Below are 12054 nucleotides of genomic sequence, written 5' to 3' on the forward strand. Positions count from 1 at the left end.
GGACACACACCGTAGTCAAGGGTTCTGGATAAGTTCGACCACATCGGGGCTCTCTAAAGTGCATTGACCTCGCACTGCTAGCACACGGGCCTCTAGCATTTCGCCTTGATCGAAATGCGACCATTGTAAGTACATCAGTATACAGATAAGACGTGCTAACTAGCAGGCTGGTTAATTAATATTCAATAGTAAACTTTATAAGTGTTACTGATAGGCTCCTTTAATATACAGAGGCGTGAAGCTCACCGTAAGTAATACCGATACCAATTATGAAATTTCGAGAACAAGGTGACCTCCGGCGCTGTGGCCCAACACATTTTGGCTATTTCGACGATCGAGTTACGTGCACTGGAGGGATTGCTTCACTTGCAAGCTTCTCAAAAGCGCATGTATTTTCGTGCGATGTAGCCGAAATTTGTTGGGCCACAACGCCGAAGGCCATCTTGTTTTCGAAATTAAAAAAACTGGTATGGGTATTACTTACGGTGGGCTACGCGCCGCTAAATAATTAAGGATACTAACAGTAATAGTTGAAAAGTAATAATACCAGTTAACCAAGCTGCTAGTTAGAACATCCTAGCTGTATTCCGATGTACTACACCGTTGACAGTGCTACTATTGCGAAAAAAGCGTTCTTCTAAATCAAAAAGCCTATTTTAAAAACTGTGTAAAGTCTGTGTATGCGAAAAAATAAGTATAGACTGAAGGAAAGTCCTGCGTTTGTCTGTGGCTCTAAAGAAGAAAGCTCAATAAATACTGACATGCTTCTTGCTCTTTTGGGGTGCAGGGTGAATATGAACTGTAAAAACCTGCATGCATGCACCGAAATCTCACCTTGCGCACACACGCACGCACGCGCGCACACACACACGCACGCTCACACACACACACACACACGCGCGCACGCACGCACACACAACCTTAATTCATACATTCCCAAATACCATCGGGTTCGAACCCGCCGCGGCGGCTGCGTTTTTATGGAGGAAAAACGCTAAGGCGCCCGTGTGCTGTGCGATGTATGCACGTTAAAGATCCCCAGGTGGTCGAAATTATTCCGGAGCCCTCCACTACGGACCTATTTGTTCTCTTCTTTCACTCCCTCCTTTATCCCTTCCCTTACGGCGCGGTTCAGGTGTCCAACGATATATGAGACAGATACTGCGCCATTTCCTTTCCACCAAAAACTTATTATTATTATTATTATTATTATTATTATTATTATTATTATTATTATTATTATTATTATTATTATTATTATTATTATTATTATTATTATTATTATTATTACCACCGGGACCACACCGACAAGGTGACGTATTCTCCATAGCGCTTACATATGTCTCACCCTCGTGGCGTAGCTCATCTGGATACTAATCACTCCGACCAATAGATGAAAGCCGTTTTAATTTGCAAGACACGACGACGCCCGCGGCAGCGTGGTTTAGGCGCCAAAAATTGAGCTATGGTCGTGATATTCGCCTAAAGCAGAAACAGCTTGCAACGAGACGAATTCGCTGTATCGGTATGATCACCCGCGGTACAATAGTGGAACGGGCGAGGTTGGTCTCAGCAACCTCAAACTATATTCTGTATCGGTACGATGAAGATGAATTTCTATGGCGCAAGGGCATCTATGGCCAAAGAGCGCCATGGCACAAGGTGGTTTTTATTTCACAAGCTGGGGTCAACGACCTATTTCCCAAGCATTTTCCCCCTAAGAAGCCGAGCACCACACCAGGGGAAGCTTGTACTCATTGTTTTACCGGTGGGTATCCGGCGGCACTGGGAATCGAACCCCGCACCTCCCTCATGCGAGACGGGTGCTCGAACGACTACGCCACCGCTGCGGTGCTGTGTTGGTATGTATTTATTTTTCATCAGGAGACACACAAAAGAAATCGTCTGTTGGTTTAGCATTGCTGAGCACGAAATATTGCGCGAAAGCACAGCTAATTTTTTTGCAGGTGGGGACCACCGCCACATACCTGAAAAAGCTTTTGAGATGTCCACTGACCCAGGGAGCCAGTTACGCGCGTCTTGAACTTTTACATCGCCAATGCCAATTTACCCAATGTACGCCGGTGGCCTACGCTCCAGTGCCGCGTTTCTGCCACAACGTTGTCCTTGCCAACGCATGCAGTGCACATCTCCATGTCACTAGCGCCACAAAGCTCAAAGCGCGAATATTAATTTGATAGTAGTATTAGTTTATGTGCACTGCACAGCGCGAGAGTGAGTTGATCGGCTTCGGCGATAGCGTAGTGCTGTCGTGCAGTGGCCAGCGAAGCTGATTTGTTCGCGCCGCCGCAGGTTAGAATCCCAGTCACGGCAATATTCACTTTATTCATTTATGGCTTCCCCAAGGCCACCCTTAAGGTCAAGCTTCACACGAACCTGTGAGTCAGTATGACCTCGTGAAGTAGCGTTTTTCGCTCTAAAATGGCAGGAAGAAATATGTGAACGGTTTGTGCCCGTTTATCCCGCGCATCGCGCATGCATCGCCGGCTCTACGAGACAAGAAGGGTGCCCGAGTGCGCTCCCAAGCCGCGCTTCTTTCCCAGCGTGCACAGTGCGTGGCCCGATGCCTTTCTTTTCTCGCGTCCTGTACCACGGGGTGCCGGGGACGAGCATTGGTGCAGGCGACTTCCGAGTGGATTAGCGAGCCGCCACCGGAAGAAAGATTGGCGCTGAACTGTGAAAAAGAGGAAGGGAGAGGGCCGCGGGAAGTTCTACGGACGGTCGCGTGTCGGTCGCCACGCGCTGCGAGATCAGGGGGGTCTTTTCGGAGGATTATGGCTGTGGGATAGCGTATCGATGGTCGACTAATATGGTTTCCCGACATGCGGGGATTACGGGCAATGTTTCCGCGTCACACGGAGCTTACGCACAGTGAGGCGTGTCAATTTGAAGAGCGGCCAGACCGCTAAATAGAGTCGAGGGCCCGGAAAGGCGATTTGTGCCATCAAAAGATTGCGAAATCGCTGAGATGCATGGGACTGGCACGGGCAGCTCACTGTTTGCGTAGTGGGCGTGACACTGTGGCGCTTCCCTCAGAGCAAGGCATAGAATTTGTCCATCGATCAAAAAGATTCTGGAAAACAAAAGCAAGAAGTAAATGAAGGCGAGCTAGTGAATACTAATAATATTTGGTTTTTGGGGAAAGGAAATGGCGCAATATCTGTCTCATATATCGTTGGACACCTGAACCGCGCCGCAAGAGAAGGGATAAAGGAGGGAGTGAAAGAAGAAAGGAAAAAAAAGAGGTACCGTAGTGGAGGGCTCCGGCATAATAATTTCGACCACCTGATGATCTTTAACGTGCACTGACATCGCACAGCACACGGGCGCCTTAGCGTTTTGCCTCCATAAAAACGCTGCCGCATGTGAGTGCGAGGGCCGTGTGAGTGTTTTTAAAGCTATTCTACGATACCCATAGCGGAACCGTCACCCCGGCAATATGACCTCCCTTGCTATCTACCACTCTGCAATTTCGGTCGTCAAACTAAAGAAATCAACCTGAATGCCATTTTTTCGCGTGCAAATCAATCTTCTCGGTTTAGGAATTTTAAGCATGCACTATTACTTTATTTTTATTATATTGATCGCATAAGCTTATTCCGGTTACATGATTTTGTTGTTCGCTTCCCAAGTTATAGCCTCACAGAATACTGGAGGTAGCATAGTTGCATCACCAATGGGATACATCGCTAATATTTGGCTTACGACGGAGCGCAAACAAAATTTTGTTGCGTTAATCCTATAAAAGCATTAAAGTTCTACAATCGTTCTCGCTCTCCAATAATTGAATTCACATCTTTCATATTGCCCGTCAATAACTGGCCGAAATAAATTGCACCCTGAGATTTTTATTACTCCGTAACTACTGCAACCTTGTTTGTTTCTACTGACTCTTATATATACGCTCAATTTATTGTTTTTTTTATTTTGAGCCTATTATTGTACTGCGCCTTTTGAAGTCCCAGTCACTCGCTGCAATTCATTCCGGGGCTTTCTTAGCAGGATAATATCTTCAATGAGTTGGGTTGTGGTTATGCGTGGCGGGGTTAGCCTTAAATAGGATATTGTGGAGGCATATTTGTCGTCCCTCTCTTAGAAAAATTTGCTGATTGCCTTTAACCCTTAATGCAAACGATTGCCTGGAATACCTAAAATCGCCTCGGCGTATTGAATGGCTTGCAAGTAACTTATGTCACTGCCAGTTATTTTAAATAAGCCGCCAAAGTGGCTTAGTGAGTATGGTGCTGGGCAGCTGGCCCGAAAGACGCGGGTTCTATCCTGGCCGCGGCGGATGCGTTTCGATGGAGGAGAACTGCTAGAGACCCGTGTACAGCGCGACGTCGGATTATGTTAAAGAACCCTAGGTCGTCGAAACTATCCGGAGCCCTCTACTACGGTATCTCTCATAGCCTTAGTCGCTTTGGTACGTGAAACCCCATAAACCAAACCAGTTTTTTCAACACGCCCTATAAATGTTCCGGGAACGCTGACTAGGCAATTTTTGATGAGTAATACTAAGCCATCCCCACAGTTTAGCAGTCTCAGAGTAGATGCATACATACCTCTATGTGCCCTGATACGATAGATGGTCCTCGTCTGGAAGTATTCTGAGTGGTGCGTTCTTTTAATTAAACCCTACGGCGGATTTCGAAAGACTTCCTGTTGTACGGGGTTTACTGCATGAAAGTAGCCATGCTCCCTTCGCTCCTGACAGGCGCGTGCGGGATTGGACCGAAGAAGTAGAAGAAGAAGAGGACTATGCCCAGACGTTCGCCACGCTTCCACCATCCTTTGGTGGAATGGCTCCCCGTCGTGGCCGTGTTGTTGGTGTTTGGGGGCACGTACTACGTCTACGTGCACGTCCTCTGCGCCACCATGGTGAAGACGGTCGCGCTCCGTGTGGTCCTGGTGGTTGCCTTCCACGCGCTGTTCTTCCTCTGCGCCTGGTCCTTCGCGCACACCACACTCACGGGTACGTAAGTCCGCCCGCATGTGCTTGCCTACAGTGCTGTACGGCAGCTAGCTTCCACAACGGGGGAAGCCCGTGCCGTGTTTTGGATGGTATCAAGGGCTGGTGGCCGTCATGGCTTGACTTTCAGGGCTGTATGCAGTGTGTACGTGTTGGATACTGTTTTATAAAAGTCCAGCGTTCTTTTGCTTGTCTTCTATAGCGGTGATCACGTGGGCCCCTAGGGAAATATGGGTGATAGTGAATGAGATCCACAAGGGTAAGTGGATGATAGCGAATACGCCATTTGATCTCGTGTGAGCGGGGTGGTCCTTAGATTGAGCGCACATACTGCTTACAGGTGGCGAGTTTTCCTTTCAGTCGTAAAGGCGCCTATCGCTCTGCTTCTTAGCCCGTGCCCAGGGCAAGGAGTTCAAAAATTTTTTCAGTATCCCTAAATGGCACCGAGGCTTCCACTGTGTGTGTACTTTTCCGCAATGTCCAACGTAAAATGGGACGAAAAGGTCCTATTTGGCGAAGGATGGTTACAATGTTACTATGCCAGTCGACCAGCTAGAAAATGCTGCAACTGGTTCGGTGATTTTCTTGTACCTATTCCAAATCTTACAGCAACCGCTATTACAGCCACGTTTCCCGGTTTTAAGGGGTCGGCGTTTAAGTAACACAGCTTTATGCTGACTGGTCAGCATGCCGTCAGCTCACTTATGAGGACACTCGTCACGTAAAACGCCATTCTGTGTAGGCAGAAAAGAGTGACGTCACAAGTGGCAGCATAGAGACGTGACGCACACCGTATACCATAGAAGTCTATAATAAACCACCAATTCTTTATCGACTTCAGCTAAGAAGGTGTCGCTGAATCTCGCGTTACATATGGATAACCAACATGTTAACTTTGTCTTATTGTTAACCAAAGTTTCTGCAAAATTTTGATTGGCCATAGTAGCAGTCATCGTTTTCCTGTTGTGAAATCTCTCGGCAAGTTATTGCCATGTGTATGCGCAGAAAAATTTTCTTGCATCAGTGCCAGACATTGTACTCGACAAAACAAATATTCAACGTTGTCGGTGGTTATACATTGTTATATTGCCCAATATGGAGCTGAGGCATCTCATACATTGCATACTCGCCAAATGAGACGCTCTGATAAACAAAATGTAAAATTTCACACGGCGACTAAACACTACAAGTTTTATTTAAGCATACCTTGTGGTACAAAAGACCATGTAACATTTGAAATAATTTTCGATGGCATGTTTGATCCTGGACCCAGCGGCATTTGTGTGTACGAGGCTCTAGACAGGATAGTCGGGATTGAGGCTTTAGGCCTTCGGATTATCTGCTGCTCATGACTCATTTCGTTTAGTGGTATAATTCCGATTGAAGACTTTCTAGAATACATGAACGAGACACAGTTGTCACGTCTAATTCAGTATACCCGGTCTTCAAAGTGCATACAAAGGCAATCGTTTGCTATGTGCGTACATTTTTTGAGCGCCTGTTATTGCTTATTCTATTTTGCAAAGACAACACTCGGCCTTGTCGAATTTTCAAGCCATGCTGACGTAGTACATATATTCACCGCCTTCTTCAAGGAGCCGCTGCACTAAGGACCTAAAAAATGGGGGGGCTCTTTCTCTACATTCACTACCGAAAAGAATTTTCCGAAGTGTCCCTTCTGTACAACGTTATGTTGTTTACCACCCCTGAATGGCGGCAGATTTCGCCCCGATCCCAGTCTCCTTCAACGTCAGTGCGAGCGAGAAAGAGCGGCTGCAGTCACTCCAGGACTTCGACGAGAGACGACGCTACCTGGACGAGCTGGGCGACAAGCGAGGAGTCTTGACGCTGGGTCTGGACGGCTGCGTGCGCTACTGCGGCTCCTGCGGCCGCATCAAGCCTGACCGCACCCACCACTGCTCGTGGTGTGGGAGGTACGAGGCCACGCAGTTCCCCTTAAGTAAACAGCCGCGATCGGTGAGGGCAGACCTAGCAATTTTGGTGCCTTCGTGAGCTTACTGAATTTGATAGCAAAAGGTCGCCATGCCAGGAAAGGTCGCCAGGACTCCATGCCCAAGGTACGAGTTTAAGATGTGGTCAAAACGATTAACCTTAAATTGCTTTTGTTTAATGGAGATAAACCCTGCATCTTTCACATCAGGTGCATAAATGTCGACTGTCATTGTTCTACTTATCACTGAGTATAACGTTGAATTGTTTTGGTTTAATGGATATAAACCCTGCATTTTTCACATAAGGTGCATAAATCTCGGCTGTCATTGTTCAGCTTTTCACTGAGTAACGTTGAATTGTTTTAGTTTAATGAAGATAAACCCTGTATTTTTTAAAAAAGGTGCATAAATGTCGACTGTCATTGTTCTGCTCATCACCGAGAAGCTGCTAAGCGGAGGCAATGCATCACTGCCCGGCTGAATACGAAAGACAAAGACCACATTACTGTTGGCCAAAATAAGCTCAGCGGGTGTCTGAAGTTTAGGCTAGACGGACTAAAGAATTCACGGACCCAGGCTTCTACAAAATGCAAGCTTAACTAGTCATCCGTTATTTATAGTTACTGGGACGATTGCCTGCAGTCTTATCACGCAACTCAGTTGGGCCCCACATGATGTCGGACTCAGCACCTACCATGCGCCGTGGCCTCTTTACTTTCGGCGAAAACAACACTTCAAAACTCGTTGCTCCACAGATGTGTGCCGAAGATGGACCATCATTGCCCATGGTTCAACAACTGCGTCTCCTTCACGACCCAAAAGTCGTTTCTGCTCACCCTCGTCTACGGTTCTTTGTTGGCCGCGTTCACGGCGACCACCTCCGTGGTGCACGCCGTGATGTCCTGGTTCTCCTTAGGCTTTTCGCTTGCCACGCTCAGCGTGAGCGGCTTGGTCGCCGCCGGGGTCTACCTGTCCTTTGGCCTTGGCTGCTTCTTCAGCCGCCACCTGGACCACCTGCTTCGCAACATCACAACATTGGAGAACATGCGAGCAACGGTGTTCAGGGATCCCGATGACTCGTTCGACATCGGTCGCACCAAGAACATTGTGCAGGTATTCACTTGTGCTCTTCATGTTCCCTTAACTTCGTCAATTATCTCTGTTGCAATCATAAATACATGTATCACAAATCTTCTATACGCGCCAAAGGCTCATGGCACTTGTATAGAACTGTTGCTCTGCAGAGCTCATCATTTCCTGGTACAACGTGTATATGGTTGCAGTGAGCTGTAGGTGAGATTAAGTAGAAGAGATGGAAAATAGAGCCTTAACTGCAGCCCCTTTTAATTGTTCCTTACCTTGAATTCGCACAGTGTATGTAGAGGACTCGAGTCAGGCACAAACAAGACTAGAAAATTTAACATGCAATTATTTGAGTTATTTCCCGTCCGTGCTATTTAAATTATCCCGATAGAGCAATCAGGCTAGTAGCCCACATGACGGAATCATGTGTGCCTTCAGTGTGCAGTCAACCATGCGAGCTTCGGTGCGTTCTTTGAAGTAAACGAGGCATTAAGTGGAAGACTCATGCTCCGCGCAGTTCAGCTTCTGCCATCCATCAGCCGGCGTCCCACAGTATTACCCGTCTCTAGTTTCAGATTGCTTGGTCCAAGTGCATTTTGTCCACATTTCTGTTCTTCCTTACACCAACGCGTAGTGATATAACTTCACGCGTCAAGATTTACAAACTGTGCGTGGTACTTTAACTGCTAAGTACAAGAATTTCTTCTTTGAATTGCAATGTTTTCTGACAGCGACAATCTAAAGTACTGCGCTAAATTTTGCGTTCAGATTTAGGAAAAAACGCAGGCGTGTAAGCAATGTTGGAGATTACAGCAACGCAAAGGAAAAGAACACGGCAAAAGACGGACGCTGCACTGATAAATGTTTGGTCGTCAAAACAATGCATGAAATATGTCGTCTACGCCCTGTACTCTGAAAAAAAAATTTCAAATTAACCAGCCACGGTAGCTCATCAGCTATGGTGTTAGACAGCTCAGCTTATGGTTGGTGATACGACCCAGGTAGCGGCGGCTCATTTCGATGGGGGCGAAATGTCGTAACGCCCGTGTACTGACTCTTTGGTGTACACATTACACAACCCAACTTCATCGATAATAACTGGCTGCCTTCCCCGTGCGGCGTACTTGATGAGTTATAACCCAGTGTGTTTCAAGTCCACGTAAGAATCCACCAGTGAATGAAATGGCACACTAAACATTAAGATGCTAACCTTCTCTTTTAATTATGAGCATTGTTATTCTTAACAGTCAGCCTGAACAATAATTCTAAGTAAGAATATTTCAGTTACAAACATGAAATCACTGTCTACCAATACGTTCTGATTATGTGTTTTAGCTTGTACTACGTGGTTCATCTCATCCCTGCGCTACAATACAGTGCAGTCGAATCCCGCGCGAGTACAGTGAGCCAACTCGATTTCGATACCCTTGAATATAAGGAAATTTGCTAAATCGACGGTCGTTTTTGCTAACCTGTTGTCTCAGCACTTAGCGGCCAGCATTGCCTTCCATTTCCGCGAGACACGTTACAAGTATTCTAATAACTATTCTGCATAAATGGCACAGCTGCAGCCGGGAAAACATGGCTCAGGAACATACCCAGAAATACTGGACAGAAGCATTTTTCAACTACGAAGAGTTTATGAACGTAATTTTTTCGTGTATTGTAACATTTCACTCTAACAATCAATATATCCGCAGATATCCCCTCATCAGGCTTGCCTTTTGTTGCTATTAACGTTTTTGGAATCGTCAAAAACGTTCCCCATTGGTTTCTTATGTCAGTCTTAGCTACTGAAAGGAAAAATTTTAAAAGGAAGATTTTGCTACGCATATCAATAATACAGCATTACGTCCAATATTTACACAACAATAGCTTAGAATATTCTGACATTCAAAGTTTTTCTCTAAGAATGCTGGACATGAACGAGGATGACAACGAAGACAGGAGGGGGTCGTTCTCTCTCTTTGTGTCAAAGTTCTTATTGTCACTCTGGTAACTGCCAATTCGCTGAAGCTTGAGTCTTACTAGAGCGTATATATGTACTTGAGAATGGATAAGCACTGTTTTATTTTTCTTGCTTGTACGTGATCTTGGTAATAGGTTTTCGGGGGAAGGGAAATGCCGCAGCAGCTGTCTCACATATATCGGTGGACACCCCAACCGCGCCGTAAGGGAAGGGATGAAGGAGGAAGTGAAAGAAGAAAGATCTCCGTTTCAGGTTTTCGGTGCAACTAAATGGCTCTGGGCGTTACCGGTGTTCACGACCCCCGGGGACGGTGTTCGTTTCCCCACAAGGCTTCACCCGGACCCCAGCAACCTGCGGCTGCCCCTGGTCCGTGCGGAGAGGGACGCTCCGGCTGCATCGCCAGCGGGTGTGTGCCCTGGACATGCTCGGCGAAGAGGGAGCGCGAAACACACGCGCAGCAGGGGCGAAGATAACTCGCGGTGCACATCGGCACGAAAAAGCACTTTAAGCAATTCGAGCTGAATTTCTTTTTTCGGAGAACGGGCGGCGCGTAAATTTGGATCACCTGCATACCCGTCAGAAAGAAAATAACCACCCTCCCTTCAAAGCTTAAGCGAACTGGACTGTAACGGCCCCCCGATGGTAACTACATTGCACTACTTTGATAACTGATTCTATTTACTCCACTATGATTTTCTACGGGAAATATTAATGTGTAATTTTTGTTTGATTCGCGCCGTATGCTGAGTGGTACTTGCTTGAGAATCCGAATCTATAAATAAATTGTTCCTCTGTACCGTCACCTATGACACCTATGAACCTATGAAGAGATTTCAGATGTCTCATAAGGTCACAAATATTGCTTCTTCGTGCTATTTTATGCAATGGTTGTTCAGTTCTCTTGCACAAAATAACACGAAGTTGAAGATACATCAATGGACTGCGTGTCAATAAATATTCCCGGGGGGGGGGGGGGGGGGGGGGGGGCTCTTTAAGTAATAATAAACATGTTATCAGAAAACAAAGGCTCAATAAATGCTCATACATGACCTTAACAAATGTCCTAGACCAAATGAATCAAGGTGCTAAAAGAATCCCGCCCTTTCGGCTGCAGAAGTGTCCAGTTTACTGTCATTTGGAACACTTATCTAGCGGCAAGGACGTGGAAGCGTCACCTGGCGGCCCGGATCTCGGCAGTCGTGACCGTGTTACAGGTGTTCATTTCTGGCATGTGCAATCTTTATGCCTACTTGCCATGCCGTCAGGTGACGCTGCGATGGACTTCGGCAGACGCACTTGCGTCTTGGGCACGAACAAAACTGTAATCAGTGCATATTGATATGACCTAGAATACCAGATTTTAGTGCGTTTTCTCTCGGCACAGTGAAATTTCAGTTTATGCACAATCTATACTTTCGTCGCCCGCCACTCAGTTGGCTGGCCCAGCCCGCTGCTGCTTCCGGCCGCACTTCCGGTTTCTCTGGCCGGCGCCGGACCGACTGTTGTGAACAGGCTTCCAGCGCCTGGTACGGTTGTCGCCGTCTACCCGCGAATGCAGCCGCTGGTGCAACCTGGTGGGGGCCCTGCGCTAGTTGGGTCTAGGCCAGCTGCTCCCCAGCCCATGATCGGCGACCAGCTGAGGATGGCGATGAAACCACCAAGCACGCCGGCTACTAACGGCTGAGCCCTCCTAGAGACTGTTACACGATGATAATCTTTACCCGCGTAACTTACGCTTTATAAACATGTCCTTAATTGTTCCTAAAATAAATGTATACTTAATATTGCGCCAATTAATTTCCCCTCCAAAAATTGACCAGGAAATGCTGGTTGCTATAGGTATTCTCTTAATAGTGTTCCTATTACCGCAACTAAGATGTAAGTTTGTGTAAACATTCAACGTATTTAGATGGAACTCTGGTTTGTCATAGTGAATAAACATATATGTGGAGTAATGTTCCAGATATTAAAAGGTTGCTTGCGGAATCGTGTTTCAGAAACTCTCTGGAAGGCTAATCCACATACAACACGAAGCAACTCATGCAGAAGCAGAAACTAAA

General features: G+C 46.6%; 1 protein-coding gene across 1 annotated transcript; it reads left to right on the top strand.

Annotated features, from left to right (window-relative positions):
- The first annotated feature begins 4779 nt into the window (after positions 1–4779).
- Positions 4780–10686, top strand: LOC144097996 (palmitoyltransferase ZDHHC20-B-like). The gene is made up of 4 exons (XM_077630571.1): positions 4780–4993; positions 6711–6924; positions 7698–8055; positions 10247–10686. Exons 1-4 carry the CDS (start codon positions 4780–4782, stop codon positions 10514–10516), a joined length of 1056 nt encoding a protein of 351 aa, XP_077486697.1. The 3' UTR covers positions 10517–10686.
- The last annotated feature ends 1368 nt before the right edge of the window (positions 10687–12054 follow it).

The sequence above is a fragment of the Amblyomma americanum genome, chromosome 7 (genome assembly GCF_052857255.1).
Source record: "Amblyomma americanum isolate KBUSLIRL-KWMA chromosome 7, ASM5285725v1, whole genome shotgun sequence".
NCBI classification, from domain to species: Eukaryota; Metazoa; Arthropoda; class Arachnida; order Ixodida; family Ixodidae; genus Amblyomma; species Amblyomma americanum.

Excerpts from the sequence above, each read along its gene's own strand:
- LOC144097996 (XM_077630571.1), top strand. The coding sequence starts at position 4,780 with ATGCCCAGACGTTCGCCACGCTTCCACCATCCTTTGGTGGAATGGCTC. Across the intron at positions 4,994-6,710 it reads CGCGCACACCACACTCACGG|ATTTCGCCCCGATCCCAGTC; the intron begins GTACGTAAGTCC and ends GAATGGCGGCAG. Across the intron at positions 8,056-10,246 it reads GCACCAAGAACATTGTGCAG|GTTTTCGGTGCAACTAAATG; the intron begins GTATTCACTTGT and ends TCTCCGTTTCAG.